Genomic DNA, 17,492 nt, shown 5'->3' with positions numbered 1-17,492 from the left:
TAAACATTTTTGTAGAATTTTCTCCCATTTATTGTGTTTTTGGAGTAATTTTGTGTATTTTTGTTGTCATTTTGTGTATCTTTCTCTCATTGAATGTGTTTTTGGAGTCATTTTTTTTATTTATTTATTGTCATTTTGTATATCTTTCTCTAACTTTATGAGTTTTTAGAGTTATTTTTGTGTATTTTTGTTGCATTTTGTGTATCTTTCTCAAATTTGAGGGGTTTTTCTGAGTCATTTTTGTGTATTTGCTTTTGTTGTTTTGTATTTCTTTCTCTAATTTTAAGTGCTTTTTGAGTCATTAGGTGTCTTTTTGGAGTCATTTTGTACATCTTTCTCTAAATTAATGTTCTATGGCAGTCATTTTTGTGTATTTTTGTTGTCGTTTTGTATATCTTTCTCTAATTGAATGTGTTTTTTGGAGACATTTTGTGTGTTTTTGGAGCCATTTTTGTGTATTCTTGTTGTCATTTTGTGTATCTTTCTCTAATTGAATGTCTTTTCTTTGGAATGTTGTTGTTTTTTATGTCTTTCTCTAATTTTATGTTTTTGGATTCATTTTGTATATTTCTGTTGTGTTTTTGGAGTCATTTTGTACATCATATCTTTCTCTAATTTTCACTTTCGTGAATATTCAGTGTTTATAATATCCTTTTGTCCCTGAAGGCACCGCGCTTGGAGGCAACATGTTCCGCCCCTAGCGAAAAGCCCCGCCCTCCCGGCTTCCGTAGCGCAGCGCCGTGACCGCTCTGCTACTGCTCCTAGCTACAGGTGGACCACTGACGGTAACCGACGGTCACTGACGGTTACGGACCCCAGTCCGTTGGTTTTTAACCAGGAAACATGGCAGCGCAGGACTTTAATATCTTACTGGCTACGGACTCTTACAAGGTGAGTTTAACGCTCTTTGTTTCGTCTTTTTCACACTTTTTCTGAATGAATCAGTGTCTTTGGACTCCATAAACATGTTTAACTAACGAATGAAAAGTGAAAGTAAGACATAAGCAGCAGAACATCCATTGATACCTGGTGCATTCACTGACCGTCAGCATTACTGTTTGTAATGCTAATTTTACATTACTAAATATTTTCTACCCCAGGTAAAAACAAACAAACAAACAACAATAATCTCCTTATTTTTATTTTAATTTTTAATTCTTTTGTGTGTTTTACATAACTTTAAGACACGTTGTGAGATTGCCCTTCACCAACTTTATAAATAAAGTTTTAATTGAATCAGGAGCAGAAAACACGGTCTCTCCTTTTACATTTTCACTGCTTTCTGCTAAAATGTTTTTAAATGAGTTTCACTTTTGTTTCTCAGTCAGTCAGTAGTTAACCACAGTGAGTTTAAATGTCCAAAACTACTACACTTACAGTTACATGGTGCGCCCCCTGTAGTCTGGAGGAGGTCATTACAGGCAAAACTAGCTAGCGTTAAAGAAACATTAAAAACACATGTTTATAAAGCAGCATGCTCAAACTGACGTACGAATAAAAGCATTATTAACTCATATAATCCTCAGGGATTATACACACTCCTGTACAAAGTCTGTAACTACAGTAAAGAATGCTGATTATAACATGTGACTGGTTGTGATTGTTTTCCTCTTAAATCCTCATTGCATAATAGAACCTGTGTAATGACTGTGGCCTTTATCCAAACTAATTTAGAGTTTTATTGTCACCTTTTCATTTCCTTTCTCTAATCAGATGTCATTACAGGCTATTAAACTTCCTGAAATGCTGCCAAACATTATTAATACAGTTAATTTAAGAAGATTATTGTCATTAATTTGGAGAATTGACATTTGTCTTTGACCTCCAGTTTATGGAGACAAATTGAATGTAAATGTGTAATATTTTACAAAACATGCATGTGAGGCCATTATCATATGTCATTGATTACTGAATTACTGAAAATTATTCTAAAAATACACAAAATGATTGTAAAAACACACAAAAGACTAGAAAATCACAAAATGACAACAGAAATAAACAAAATGGCTCCAAAATCGCACAAAACAATATTGTAAGTAATTTATTTATAAAGTGCTTTTTGCAGATAAAATAACAAAGTGCTGTGGATAAATGAATACAACAGGTGCAACATTATAAAAGAATAATAAAACATTAAATTCCAGTTAACTAAAAGCTTTTAAAAGTGACCACACAGTTGAGCTCCCTGAGAGACTGGTGCAGGTTATTCCACAGCCTGGAACGCCAGGTCTCCTCGGGTTTTAAATGTAGTTTTTGGGGTCTTTAGGAGACCCTGACCTGAAGACCGAAGGCTTCGCCCTGAGGTGTAGGGGTACAGTGCAGAGTAGAAATAATGGGGTTAATGTGGGATGTTCTGGAAGCACCAGTTAAAAGTCTGGCAGCAGCGTTCTGTACAATCTGGAGTCTGTTTAGGGTCGACTTATTAAAACAAGTGAAAACACAATTACAGTAGTCAATGTGTGATGATATAAATGTGTGTATGACCAGTTCTAGATCTGATTTTGATAATAGATGCCTCACTTTAGAGATATTTCTCAGATGATAAAAACAGTTTTTAGTCAGTAGATGACAGTGACCCTCCAAAGACGTGGACTGATCAAACACAACCCCAAGGTTTCTGAGGCTGGTTTTAACAGATGAGCCCAAATCACCAAGAGTTTTTAATCAGAGGATCTTTTTTTATCAGGAGAGATGATCAGAGTTTCTGTTTTGTTTGAATTTATCTGGAGATCATTTGATGACAATCAGTTTTTGATACAGGATATACAGTCTAAGAACTCAGATAAAAGTGATAATTGATTATGAGATCACACAAAATACAACAAAAACACATCAAATGACAAAATTATTCTAAAAACACACAAAATGGCTCCAAAATCTCACAAAACGACAACAATAACGCACATAATGACAAAAATGCGCAAAATGAATCAAAAAAATGCACAAAATCACACAAAACAACAACAAAAACACACAAAATGATTGGGAAAAAAATCACACAAAATGACAGAAACAAACATAATGACAAAAAATGCAGAAAAAGATTCTAAAAACACTAAATGGCTCCAAAATCACACAAAACACAGAAGATGACAGAAAAATACACAAAATTATTCTAAAAACTCACAAAATCACACAGAACAACAACAAAAACACACAAAATGGCAGAAAAATACACAAAATGCTTCTAAAAACTCACAAAATGCCTAAAAAAATGCTTTGAAATCTCTTGCTCAACTACTTTGCTAAGCAAACATTGTGTATTTTCAGGGTTAATCCAGCTCAGATAATCCAGCTAATAATTGTCCTAAAGAGGAGTGAGTTCGAGTGTCATGTGACGTAAAACAAAGACGTTACAGTTGAGGAAAAATCAAATTTATTAATATTTGATCTTCTTCTTGTGCTAATAATGTTCTTTATCTTTATCTAAAGGTAATTAGCACCCTGAAGTCAAACACAGAGAACACACTAATATGAATGTCTTTGATTTATTTTTCAGATCACTCACTTTAAACAGTATCCACAAGGTATCAATAAAATCTACTCCTACTTCGAGTGCAGACGCACTAAAGGTTCCCAGTTCAATGAAGTGGTGTTTTTTGGCCTTCAGTATTTACTGAAAAAGTACCTCACAGGTAAGTTTGTCTCTCATCTGATTAATAAAGAAAGAGATGCACGTGAAACATAAATACATGTGGAGAGAGTATTTTAAGTTAGTGACGACAATTTCCAGCAGCATAGAACAGATATAGGCAACAAAATGACTCTAAAAACCATACAAATGTACTGAAGAATATTAAAAACATCAACAAAAATACACGTCAACAAATATAGACTAAAATGTCTCAAAATAAACAAATAAATAAAAAATACACAATGATTCCAAAAAGTTTCAAAATGACCTGAAAAACACACCAACAAATACATACAAAAATACAGGAAAAAGGTACAAAAGGACAACAAATATACATAAAAAAAACAAAAAATTGATACGACAACAAATATAGACAAAAATTCCTCCAAAAACAAACAAATCAAAAATACACATAATAAGTCAAAAAAATAAATGACCTAAACACACAAGTCAACAAAAATACAGAAAAATATACAAAAGGACAACAAATATACATCAAATAAGAAACATTTTATGACACAAAATGAATTAAGAAATACACAAAATGGGAGCAAAAATCCAACAAATGTCAACACAAGTCAACAAATACAGACAAAAATGGCTCCAAAAATCCACAAACGAAAAAAAAATATTTTGAAAAATGAGCAAAATGACCTTAAAAACACACAAAAAGATACAAAAAGGACAATAAATATACATTAAATAATAAACCAAATATGATGCACAAAATGAGATTATTTAAAAAATTAATTATTTTAAAAGAAACACACAACAAAAATAGTTCCAAAAACAAACAAGACTAAAATATAAAAGAATTAGACAAAATTCTGTGAAAAACACACAAAAGATCAATAAAAAAAATACAGAAAAAGAGCATAAGAATAAAATGAGTTTTAAAATATGAATGAATCTCTCTTTAACATTGTTAGTCAGGAATCTATCAGAAACACACACATTATTAAGTGTTGACTTTGTGTTAAACAGTTGTGTGTCCATGACGTCAGCTGGTTGTTGTGCTGTTTTTCACAGGTCGTGTGGTCACAGAGGAGAAGATTGAGGAGGCCAGGCTCTTCTACCAGATGCATTTTAAACAGGCAGTGTTTAATGAAGATGGCTGGAGGAAGCTTCTGGAGGTCCTACCTCCTGTTTTCACTCTCAGCTTTAAATGTCACTCCATCACACTCACAAAGTGATTCTTTCCTCCAACAGAAACACGACGGTCGACTTCCTGTTCGGATCAAAGCCGTCCCCGAAGGCACCGTCGTACCTCGAGGAAACGTCCTGTTCACTGTGGAAAACACTGACCCCAGCTTCTACTGGCTCACCAACTACATAGAGGTACACTCAGTAAATACACAATGTGACATGGTCACTACACACAACTGTTTACAATTTCCTCTTTAAGGTATTCATCACACACAGACGTAATCACTCCCATTCTTAGTTTATAGGGTAGACATAAGCAACTGGTGCCCCCTACCAAACACACAGTGACTCCAAAAGCACACAAAACAGAAACAAAAACACATGAAATGATAGAAAAACACACACAGTGACAGACAAACACTCAAAACAATTCCAAAAGCCCACGTGAACGACAGAAAATTTCAAAAATACACATGATTCTAAAAACACAAAATGACAGCAAAAACACCCAAAATGCACAAAACAATTTGAAAAACACATAAAAGGATAAAAAATAGAAAAAAGTTTTTTTAAAACACAAAATGACTGAAAAATACACAAAATGATTTTATCACCAACAAAAACACACAAAATGATTCCAAAAGCCCCCAAAACTACAACATTACATAAAATTACTCCATTAACATACATAATGAAAAAAATGCTTTAAAAACACACAAAATGGCTCTGAAATCACATAAAATCAGAACAAAAACACACAATGAAAAAAACTGGTCCAGATGTGGTACTTTTTTTTTTCCTGATGTTTGCAGACGTTGCTGGTCCAAATGTGGTATCCCATCACAGTCGCTACTATATCCAGGGAGTTTAAGAAAATCCTGGCCAAACATCTGAGAGCCACATCTGGAGGAGTGGCAGGTTTGGAGCTGAAGCTTCATGACTTTGGCTACAGAGGAGTCTCCTCACAGGAGGTGATGTCACACTTTGTTACTGTACACACACTTTGACAATAATACTATATAATGTTATAGAAGGTTAGCTTTGTTGGTAAATACACATGCTCTCCTCCAAAAGTATTGGAACATCCAGGTCAATTCCTTAGTTTTTGTTATAAACTAAAGACATTTGGGTTTCAGATCAAAACATGAATATGAGACAAAAGCTCAGAATTCCTGCTTTTATTTCATGGTATTTACATCTAGATGTGTTAAACAACTCAGGACAGAACACCTTTTGTTTGAACCCACCCAAAAGTATTGGAACATGTGACTGATGGTGTTTCTAGTTACTCAGGTGTTGCCTTTTAGATTGATGGGAGAAATGGGAGAAAAGTAGACCATTTTAAAGCTGAGAGAAGAGGGGAAATCCATCAGAGCTACTGCACAAACATTGGCATAGATAATACAACAATTTGGAATGTCCTGAAAAAGAAAGAAACTACTGGTGTATTGAGCAACAGGTCGGCCAAGGGTCTCAACAGCAGTTGATGACAGAAACATTGTGAGAGAAAGACAACAGTCAGTGACATCACTGCCAACCTCCACAGGGCAGCGGTGAAGGTATCACAATCCACTGTTCAAAGAAGAAATATAAAGACCATACCACAAGATGCAAACCACTCATCAGCAAAAAGAATCAGAAGGCCAGATTGGATTTAGCAAAGAAGTTCAGAGATGATCCACAAAAGTTTTGGAATAAAGTTTAATGGACTGATGAGACCAAGATGAACCTCTACCAAAGTGATGGAAAGGCCAAAGTCTGGAGTATGGCTTGGGCTTGTATGGCTGCTTCTGGAACGGGTTCACTATTCTTTTTTGATGATGTAACTCATGATGGTAGCAGCAGAATGAATTCTGATGTCTACAAAACCATGTAGTCTGGATATTTACAGAAAACTGCCTCCAAACTAATCAGGAGAAGCTTCATCAGGCAACAAGACAATGACCCAAAACACACTGTCAACACAACTTCATCAGGGGGAAAAAGTGGAAGGTCTTAGACTGACCAAGTCAATCAGCGGACCTTCACCCAATAGAGCATTTTAGCTCCTGAAGTGGAGAAACAAACAGGAAGTGAAAGAGGCTGTAGTAAAGGTCTGGAAAATAATTTCACAGGAAGACTGCAACAGTCTGGTGGGTCACAGGCTTGATGCACTTATTACAAGTAAGGGTTATGTCACCAAATATGAAATGTTATTCACTTTAAGTTAATTTAGTAATATCTGTTCCAGTACTTTTGCTCACTTGAAAAGTGGGTGTGTTCAAACAAAAGGTGTTCTGTAGAGATGGGAATTAATAAGAATTTAGTGATTCCGATTCCATTATTGATAGTGCTTATCGATTCGATTCTCATTGGTGAGGGAATGAAATAATACCGATAGATTTGTTTGTTTTAGCTCTTTATTATATTATCTTTTTCTCTTTAATTTCCTGCAGGGGTATCAGCTTTATTTTAATCCACCAGGTATAGATTGTTTTCACCGGATAATAATATATGCAAAAGCTCTATATAAAATTGATGAATTTTTATTATTATACATATGACACATTTTGGCTACAAACATTAGATAATATTTACAGTGTTCCTTTTGAACTTGAACAACTTGATCCAAAACTGTTTCAGACATAAAACAAATCATTATTCTGTAAAAAAGAACACATTAACCAAAAGTACAACTGCACTTATTGTTCTGTATTTAAACGCTAAAGCTTTAGTTTAGCCTTTGTTTACATTTCTATAAATGGACCTTCAGAGACGCCGTCCCTGTTGTTACATGTGACGTCATCAGTTGTGTGTGTGAACGTGTGAAAGATCAAACTAAAGACAACAATCAGCACCAGTCCATCTCCAGTGTCTGATTACTTGTTATGAGGACATAAACTGGTGACCAGGTGTGTGTTCTTGCTGAAGTTTGTTGTTTTCAGAAGAAAAGTTTGTGCAAGAAGCAACTTTAGTGCTAGTGTACAGAACCCAGAGTTGACTAGCGTAGCAACAGAGACGCTACAAACACAGCACGGACGACAGCACAGCTGTGGGTGGAGGAGGTGGATTCTCCGTGGTGGACAGCAAACAACTATATGGTGGGAGGAGCTTCACTTTCTAACATTGTAGATGTAGATCATTAAGTGAAACACACTGAGAGGTTGATCTGCATTAAAACATCTACTGACGTCTGTAGTAAAGTTCACTGAATACAAACCTGTGGATAATATAAAGGAGAAGATGATAATTTAAATAAATCCACTTTTAAGGCTCGATTATTGTTTTATGTTGTTATACAGTTAAATCTGTAGATCATGCATCTTTGATGATATGATGCACAGTGAGTTGTGAAGCTGCTCTTAGAAGCGATGGGTCGCGGGTTTGCGTCCTGCTTAATTTTTTGGACATTGAGATGACTCTGGTGACAATATTACATTAAAAATCAATATAAATGATGTGATATCAAGCGGCATTTACTGTCTTTATATCCAGTGTAACAGGAGGACTCTCTATGCAGACATCCTATGCTGCTAACACGTCTCCTCAGACACATTTTATTCATATTATTCACCACTCGTCACGTCACTGAAGCAATAAAGTGATGAAGCGACCAAAAAGTGTGAGTAATTACAGGTGATTTAAGCCACTATAATCACTGAAGGTGTGTTCAGTGTGAACACACCTTTAGAACAGGATCATATTCCTCAAACACCGGCTTATTTCACCATCAGGGTGAATAAATCACTCTAGTCCGGGTGGTTACCATGGCAGCTCGAATAAATCTCTGATCCATTGATGATGGCTTTTTATCGTGCACGTCAGTAACCCAATGTTTACATACTCAGGGTTGATTGACCCACTTCATACCAGCTGTAATAGAATCAGATACCCAGAGTTTCCCATCACGGGGTATGTTGACCCAGAGGTTATGGGTTTATGGAATACCCCACTGGACGTTCCAATACTTTTGGAGGAGACGGTATATTAGAGGAAAAATATCCATTCATAGTGGCTCATGTTATTGATGTTGTGATGTTCATATTTGAATGGACTGAGAAACTTGAGCTCGGGAGTGGTTTATGTAACTGATCTCACCCTGTGGTTTATATTATCCAATCATAATAAAATAAAAAAAAACCCAAGTCCACTTCAGTTTGACCTGAATAAACTCATCAAATAACCACACAGGACATTTATTTATCATCACAGACACACACTCATACACACTCAACTAAAACACCTACAAACTCAAGTTCAAGGAATTAATTATTCATTCAAGATGCAAGATTTGATAGAAATGTATTCATTATTTATTACTTTAAATAATAATAATCCAAACAATAAAAAAACTGAAATGAAATGAAAATAGCATAACCCCACTCCACCTAACCCCAAATAACATAAAATAAAATAGAAATATCATAAGAAAATAAAATGAAATACAATAAAAATATACATAAAATAAAACAAACATCAAATGAAACTATGACAATGAAGAATTTAATTGGAAAACAAATATATTTTGAAAATATATAAACAAATGGAGTGAGAATGTGTCTTAGTGAACTTTGAATTCATTTAAAATTTATTTCAGCAGCGATTTTACTGCGTCGACGGAAATATAAAAATATATATTTTTTTTTTTTCCAAATGTATTTTTTTAATAATTAATTTTTAATTAGTCATAGTCTAGTTATTGTCGCTTAAAATGTAGTCGACAAAAACTATGACGGACATTTTTAGTCGACATAAATAATATTACCAGTAATGGGTGGGGGTCACTGGATCTACAAAGATTTATAACTAAGTATAAAGGATGTAAACATGTGGAGGGTTATATGATCCAAATGAACTTTGTGTTTTAAATACTTCTTAATTACTTTACTGTAACAGCTGATGAGGGGCGTCTTCTGATTATTATTAGAGGATTTATTTTAAATAAACAAATTGTCTCAATAGCGCCACAACATTGTGTGGTGAGAAGCTGAACTTTTACTAATGGTTCCATTGTTGTATAAATATTAAATCTGTCTGAGATGTTATCAATAAACATCCTGTGGTTTTATTATAATGAACTAAAAATAACCCGTGTGTCAGATATAAGAACAATCAAAGTAAATGTGATGCGATGATAACGGTTCCTCCTCTGATGTCAGTCTGCTGCGTTAGGTGGAGCCGCCCACCTAGTGAACTTCTGCAGCACGGACACAGTAGCTGGACTTCTGATGACTCAGCGTTATTACAGCTGTCCAATGGCTGGATTCTCCATCCCTGCAGCTGAGCACAGGTAGCGCACATGCTAATCATTAGCTACAATATCACTGATTCTTCACATGCTAACCGTTAGCTACGATATCACTGATTCTTCACATGCTAACAGTTAGCTATGATATCACTGATTCTTCACATGCTAACTGTTAGCTACAATGTTAGTGATTCTTCACATGCTAATCGTTAGCTACAATATCACTGATTCTTCACATGCTAAGCATTAGCTACGATATCACTGATTCTTCACATGCTAACCGTTAGCTATGATATCACTGATTCTTCACATGCTAACCGTTAGCTACGATATCACTGATTCTTCACATGCTAACTGTTAGCTACAATGTTACTGATTCTTCACATGCTAATCGTTAGCTACAATATCACTGATTCTTCACATGCTAACCATTAGCTACGATATCACTGGTTCTTCACATACTAATTGTTAGTTACAATATCACTGATTCTGCACATGCTAACCATTAGCTACGATATCACTGGTTCTTCACATGCTAACTGTTAGCTGCGATATCACTGATTTTTCACATGCTAACCATTAGCTACGATATCACTGGTTTTTCACATGCTAACTGTTAGCTCCGATATCACTGGTTCTTCACATGCTAACCGTTAGCTACGATATCACTGGTTCTTCACATGCTAACTGTTAGCTACGATATCACTGATTTTTCACATGCTAACCATTAGCTACGATATCACTAGTTCTTCACATGCTAACTGTTAGCTACGATATCACTGATTTTTCACATGCTAACTGTTAGCTACGATATCACTGATTTTTCACATGCTAACTGTTAGCTACGATATCACTGATTCTTCACATGCTATCCGTTAGCTACAATATTACTGATTCTCTGTACTCTAGTTATTATTAAAGAATCTCAAAATGGATGGAAAAAATGACTTTGGTACTCGGACATGTTACAGTTCTTGCAAATTAAATTTTCTCTTGTTTGTCCTGTTTTTTAGACAATTTGTTCTATTTGATCTACATGATGCAGACAGACATAGGACAAAACGTGATACTTCAAATAAACAAGAAAGAAGAGGGAAATAAATGGTTTCCATTGTCCTGTAGCATCTGTCTTATTTTTGTCCACTAGTTTCACTTCAGTTGATGTTTTATGAACTGTTTGGATGTTTGGAGCCTTGAATCCACTTCCTGTACAGAAACCAGTGTTTGTTTTGTTGTGCTGCAGCACCATCATCTCCTGGGGCAGGAACAGAGAGAAGGAGGCCTTTGAACAGGTCCTGGATCAGTTCCCATCATGGCCGGTGTCAGTGGTCAGTGACAGCTACGACATCTTTAACGCCTGTAGAAACATCTGGGGCGATAAACTCAAAGAGCAGGTGATGGAGCGCGGCCACGACTCGTGTGTGATGATCCGCCCGGACTCTGGAGACCCAGCAGAGACGCTCCTACAGGTAAACGGAAAGAGAAACGGATCGGTTTCTGTGAGATTTAAGTCTGCTCTACGTCAACGTAATGAGGTTTATCTAACGTTTAGATTAGTTTTTTCCATAAACCATTGTACAACTTCAGTCTGAATATACAGTCCTAGCGTACGATTGCTAATATGTTGTGTTTCCTTCAGGTCTTGAAAATATTCGAGGAGTGTTTTGGCAGTTCTCTAAACTCTGTGGGGTTCAAAGTGTTGCCTTCATACCTGAGAATCATCCAAGGAGACGGAATAGACCTGACCTCATTGGACCAGGTTAGAACCATTGTGTGCTTCACTTATAAATATACATACTGTATATACAGAGATATTACATAATTAAAACATTCTGCTCTGTGACCAACTAACACCAAGACAGAGTCACACACGTTTATAATATTTGTCATTTAACATTCTTTTTCTAAAGTTTTTGTGTTTTTTGATTCATTTTGTGTATCTTTCTTATAATTTTGTGTGTTTTTGGTTTGGTTTTGTAAATCTTACTGTTGCTTCCTGTGTTTTTGGATATTTTTTTTGTATTTTTCTCGCAGTTTTGTTTGTTTTCTATTCTTTTCAGATTCATTTTGTGTTATGTTTGTTTTTCTGTGTTTTTGTTGTCGTTTTATGATGATGATGTTTCATTTAGTGTATTTTGCTTTCAGCTTTGTTTGCTTTTTGATTTCATTGTGTGTTATTTTTCTTTTGTTTTGTGTGTTCGCATTGTTTAGTGGATTAATTTTGGTATTCTTGTTGTTGTTTTTGTATATTTTTCTGTCATTGTGTGTGTGTTTGCTGATGTTTTCTGGTAGTTTTTTTAAAAGTGTATTTTTCTTGTCTTTTGTGTTTTTATTGTTGTTTTCTCTATTTTCCTCTCATTTGTTGTGCTTTTGTTGTCGGTTTGTATATTTTTTTTTTTCATTTTGTGTATTTTTATTGTCAATGTGTGCACTTGTAGGAATTGTATGTATTTTTGTTGTTTTATATATTTTTCTGTCATTTTGTGTATTTTTGTTGTCTTATTATTTGTTCTTGGAGTAATTTTGTGTATTTTTGTTGTCATCAACCCCACTAACCTACTGTGTGTGTGTGTGTGTGTGCGCTGTAGATCCTACAGAAGCTGAGCGATGAAGGCTGGAGTGCTGAGAACATCATGTTTGGTTGTGGCAGCGCGTTGCTTCAGAAACTCAACAGAGACACACTCAGCTGTGCTTTCAAATGCAGCTACGTGGAGACCGACGGCAAGGGGGTGGGTACCAGGAAGAGGGGCGGAGCTTATCTGTTAATGGGCCATCACTCGTCAATGCTTCATTTTTAACATCTTCAGGTTATATTAAATGTTCTTATCAGTGTAAAGATTTGATATCAGGGAAGGTTTGAGATCAGGTGTTATGTCTCATTTAGTAATTATTTTGTTTAATGAGCAACTTTTATTACTGCAGGGACACAAAAATGTGATCACATGATCAACATTCATGTCACCATTTAGAATAATGGCCAATCTGAGCATTAACACTGGGAACAGAGTTTTTATATTTTTCTGTCATTTTAATATCTATTTATTTGTGTTGTGTGTTTTGTTTATTTTTCAAGTCATTTCTTGTCTTTTTGTTGCAATTTTTTTGAGTCTTTTTTGTGTTGTATTCTGTTTTTTTATTTGTGTGTTTTAGTGTTTATTTTGTGAATTTTTCTGACAATTTGTTTTTATTGTTATTTTGAGTAATTTTGTCTATTTTTTTGTTTTGTTAGTTTTTCCTGACACTTTGTTCTAATTATTTGTGTTTTTGAGTCATTTTGTGTATCTTTTAAGTCATTTTGTTTGTTTTTCTTGCAGTTTTTGTTTATGTGATTTTTAATTTTGTTTATTTTTCTGACACTGAGTTTTTGTGTGTTTGCAGTTATTTTATCTATTTTCGTTACTTTGTTTAATTTTCTGACACTTGGTGTGTTTTTGAAGTCATTTTGTGTGCCCATGTCTGGGATATTTATTAGGTGGGAAGCAGATTTCTTCATGTATTTAACAACTAGAATAATGTTTCAAACTTGCCTAAAGTTAATGAAATCAAATAACAGTCTGAATAAGAAAGAACAGCATCACTTAGAGAACTATTAAATAGATTCTGTCACATGGGCTACATTTAAAACCTTGATACACAACATTAGTTTCATCACAAACTTGTTTTTTTTTTTTTTTGTTTTTTTTTTTAATGCACAGGTTTGTTTACATGTTACTGAACGAAGCTTCACTTTGTACGTTTCCGTTCCTCCTTCAGATGGACGTGTACAAGCAGCCCGTCACCGACCCGTCTAAGGGCTCAAAGAGAGGCCGACTGTCCCTGAGGAGGAACTCTGACGGACTGATGGAGACGGTGGAGGAAGGAGCCGGAAAACCTGAGGAGGTGTGGCTTGTTCCTTAAACACTGACCTCAGTCCTTCTTTCCTTCTGTGACTTTATCAAAATGAATTACATTATTTCATCTTCTCACAAACGAGTGATTCATCATTTAATCACTGGGTCAGTCTGCCCCAGGGCAGCTGTGGCTACAATAGTAGCTTACCACCACTAAGTATGGAGTGTCTATGATAAAGCGCTATATAAAATTGATGCATTATTATTATTATTACATTTCTGTAGATTTAAAAGAATGTGATAAACTTGAGTCCATCTGATGTAGAAAGAACGTATGTTCATTTTCCACATGTGACTACTAATGAACTAATGCTGCTCTTGTTAATCCAGTTCTCATTATTCCATTAATAGGATAAATTATACTTTAGCTTGAATAAAGCTTAATTCTTAATATTTCTTACAGAAAATACAACTGGTCACTTAAAAAATTGAAAATTGTTTGGTATTATTATTTTAATTTTTTTAAATATTTACATTGAAACTCAGGTTTCCAAAGTGGGATACGGGTAACCCAGGGGTACACAAATTGTCATAAGGGGGTACATGAATAAAAAATACAAATTAGAAACTAGAATATAAATTGACCAACTGTCGGGAGCCTCCATGCATTACCACAAATTACACATTAGCCATCTACCAATAGTTACAGATTATTATTCTTTTTAGTATTATTATATATTGTTCCTAAACATGATATGTAAAAGTCAGAGACACCATTATGTGAACTTATGTGTGTGTTATAATTTAAACACAAATAATAATTGAAACATTTTAAAAATCAGTTTTTAATCATTGTTATAAATTAGACTTTTCAGGGGACCCCAAGGTTGAAAAACACTGCATTACATAATGTTTTTTAAGCGTGCAGGAGTAGGGGGTACATAGCTTCAGGTTAAAGGTCTGAAGGGGTACGGGACTGTGAAAAGGTTGGGAACCACTGATTTATTACGTGCGTTTTATGCAAAGTAGAGAAAGAAAAAACATGTATTATGTCATAAAAAAAATGACGAAATGGTAGAAAACAAAACAAACAAACAAAAACTACAATCTAAAATATATTTATTCTTTTTTTTATTATTTGAATAAGGCTTCAAAGCAGAGGAAAGTCATTCATAATTTTTTGTAATTAAGGTTGAGCACATGTGTCAAACTCAAGGCCCGGGGGCTAAATCTGGCCCTTTAAAGCTCCCAATCCGGCCCGCAGGAGAAAGTGACAATGACAGAGAAAACATGACTCATTGTGTAAATAACCAAATAATTTAGCTGTAGATATCTCAGTACCTTCAAATACACACATTTAACCAAACTGCACATTTTTTACCAAGGCTCACAGTTTTTCCCCCATACTTATATCACATGATGGAAGTCATTTTTAATCTCAAATTGTTGTAAATGCTCTCAATTTTTAAAAAAAATCCTACAATTTTCCTCTAATAATAATAATAACAACTTTAGTTTGTAAAGCATTTTACATTTATAAATCTCAAAGTGCTGCAGAGACAATGACAGGGAGAAAAAAAAAAAAACAATTCAGAAATTAAATAAAATGTGGCCACAATATGTAGGCATATGTCATTATAAATATAATTATACATGGAAGCTCCAACTAGGGCGTATGAATGATGAGATGATGCTCGTTTTACCGCCTATAATTAGCGCCCCATTTAAAATGAAACAGAAATAAGTTTGACACCCCTAAGGTAGAGGAATCAATGCAGGCCTGTAATGTGCACGTACACGTACACGTGTGTTTTATCATATTCTTCAAACCTGATCTTAATTTGAAATGAACAATGAAGACTTTCTGATACCTGCCATTAGCAGCCGAGCTAACGTTTAAACGTCTGCTCATCAGGGTTGGGGTCAATTACAATTACGTCTTCAATTACGACTCACTTATGATTACGGTAACGGGTATTTTTTCCAACTACAATTAAAATTACTATTATTATTTTCCACTGAAAATTAATTAAAATTACGTTCTCAATTTCAATTCAATTAATCACAATTACTGGGCTTTTATTAAAACAACATAAAACTTAACCTCCTTTTGTGTTAGCTTTCTGTTAGCTTCTTTAATGCTAACTGGTCAGTTTTGACCCATGTCTTAAATCAGCTGTAAAATACACTATAAATATTATCAATCATTTAATTAGTTTCTATTGGTTACCGTGTTAGACTTCTTAATTAATGGTAATATTAATATTAATGTCTTTGGTGTGGGGGTGTGTGAGCCTTTTTCTCTGTCAGTGTACCCCTCATTGTCAATGTATTTAAAAAAATGATTCTCATGAGAACGAAACTGTTGTGCAGAAATATGATATGAAACATATTTTAATAATTATTAACTACGTCTGTGTGAGACGTAGAACTGTAACATGGTTCCCCAGGTTTGCGTTTAATGAAATTGTAGTTTTTAATTGAATTTTCATGACAATTACAAAGTAAATTATCTGAACTCAATTACAATTCGATTACGTTTACATTAGCAACAGATGTTTTCAATTACGATTACAATTATAATTACAACATAATTGTTGTTAATCATCAATTACGTGATTACAATAATAACTGACCCCTGCTCCTCTTATTGTGTGCTCTTTATTCTGAATTTCAGTGTTAGTCAAACTGTGGTCCTGGGGCCCCTCTGGGTCCACATGCATCTACTTTGGGTCCAGTAATGATGTCGCTCCAGCTCTGACCTTTTATTCCTGTGGGTTTATTTTCCAGGATTTCCTGGTGACAGTGTTTGAGAACGGCGTTCTGATGCTGGACTTGTCATTGGAGGAAATCAGGAAGAACGCACGGCTGCAGCACGAGGAGGCGGAGTCACCGCTACACAACCAGGAAGTGGTGCACACACAGCTCATCAATGGGATTCATTAGAGGCTCAGACTGAGCACAATATACAGTATGTGTGACTGTAAACCCACGGCCTGGTGCTATGCACACGGAGTCGGTGGAAAACTCAGGTGTTAAATGTCTCCACTCACTGATTTTAGCTCATTTAGGGAGAATTAAACTGCTTTTTTAAACATGATCACCTTTTCTAAAGCGTTTATCTTCAACACTATGACGATGATGACGAGCGTCCACGCGGTGCCTGTGGGTGTTCCACCTCACTCAGCGTAGAACGCCAAGGGCTTCATAAGTTAGCGGTTAGCATTAGCTGATGCTACGTGAAGGAGAAACCAGCAAAAATATAATTGTAATCTCGTAATTGATAATTAATTAAGATGTTGGCATAATTGTAATTTTAAAAATCTGTTGCTGTCGTAATCATAATTAAATTGTAATTGAGTTTAGATAATTAACTTTGTAATTGTAATTGCCATGAAAATTCAATAAATATATAGTTAATAAATCTAGGGGTACACTGACACAAAAAAGGCTCAGACGCCCACACCAAAAATATAAAAACATATTTTCATTGATTCTGAAGCCAAACAAGGTAATCAATAAATTAGTTTATTTTACAGCTGATTTAGGACCCGTTAGCATTAGAGATGCTAACAGAAAGTTAACACAAGGTGAAGGTTAGCTTTATTAGGTTATTTAGTTCAGGCTCAGTAATTGTGATTAATTGTAATTTTAA

General features: G+C 34.9%; 1 protein-coding gene across 1 annotated transcript; it reads left to right on the top strand.

The window, feature by feature from the left end:
- The first annotated feature begins 726 nt into the window (after nt 1–726).
- nampt2 (nicotinamide phosphoribosyltransferase 2) lies at nt 727–17,199 on the top strand. Its single transcript, XM_028447166.1, has 11 exons — nt 727–891; nt 3,500–3,635; nt 4,664–4,767; nt 4,844–4,972; nt 5,593–5,751; nt 9,919–10,049; nt 11,251–11,476; nt 11,647–11,766; nt 12,596–12,736; nt 13,761–13,886; nt 16,628–17,199. The coding sequence occupies exons 1-11, from the start codon at nt 844–846 to the stop codon at nt 16,781–16,783; spliced, it is 1,476 nt and encodes a 491-aa protein (XP_028302967.1). The 5' UTR covers nt 727–843; the 3' UTR covers nt 16,784–17,199.
- The last annotated feature ends 293 nt before the right edge of the window (nt 17,200–17,492 follow it).

This window comes from Gouania willdenowi, chromosome 5 (assembly GCF_900634775.1).
Source record: "Gouania willdenowi chromosome 5, fGouWil2.1, whole genome shotgun sequence".
NCBI classification, from domain to species: domain Eukaryota; kingdom Metazoa; phylum Chordata; class Actinopteri; order Blenniiformes; family Gobiesocidae; genus Gouania; species Gouania willdenowi.
The sequence above is the reverse complement of the archived record's forward strand: the minus strand, read 5'-3'. Positions and strand labels throughout refer to the sequence as shown.

What these genes read in the sequence shown, in the direction of transcription:
- nampt2 (XM_028447166.1), top strand. Translation starts at nt 844, where the DNA reads ATGGCAGCGCAGGACTTTAATATCTTACTGGCTACGGACTCTTACAAG. An exon ending in GCTGGAGGAAGCTTCTGGAG is followed by an intron (nt 4,768 to 4,843) that starts GTCCTACCTCCT and finishes TTCCTCCAACAG; the next exon opens with AAACACGACGGTCGACTTCC. An exon ending in GGCTCACCAACTACATAGAG is followed by an intron (nt 4,973 to 5,592) that starts GTACACTCAGTA and finishes TGATGTTTGCAG; the next exon opens with ACGTTGCTGGTCCAAATGTG.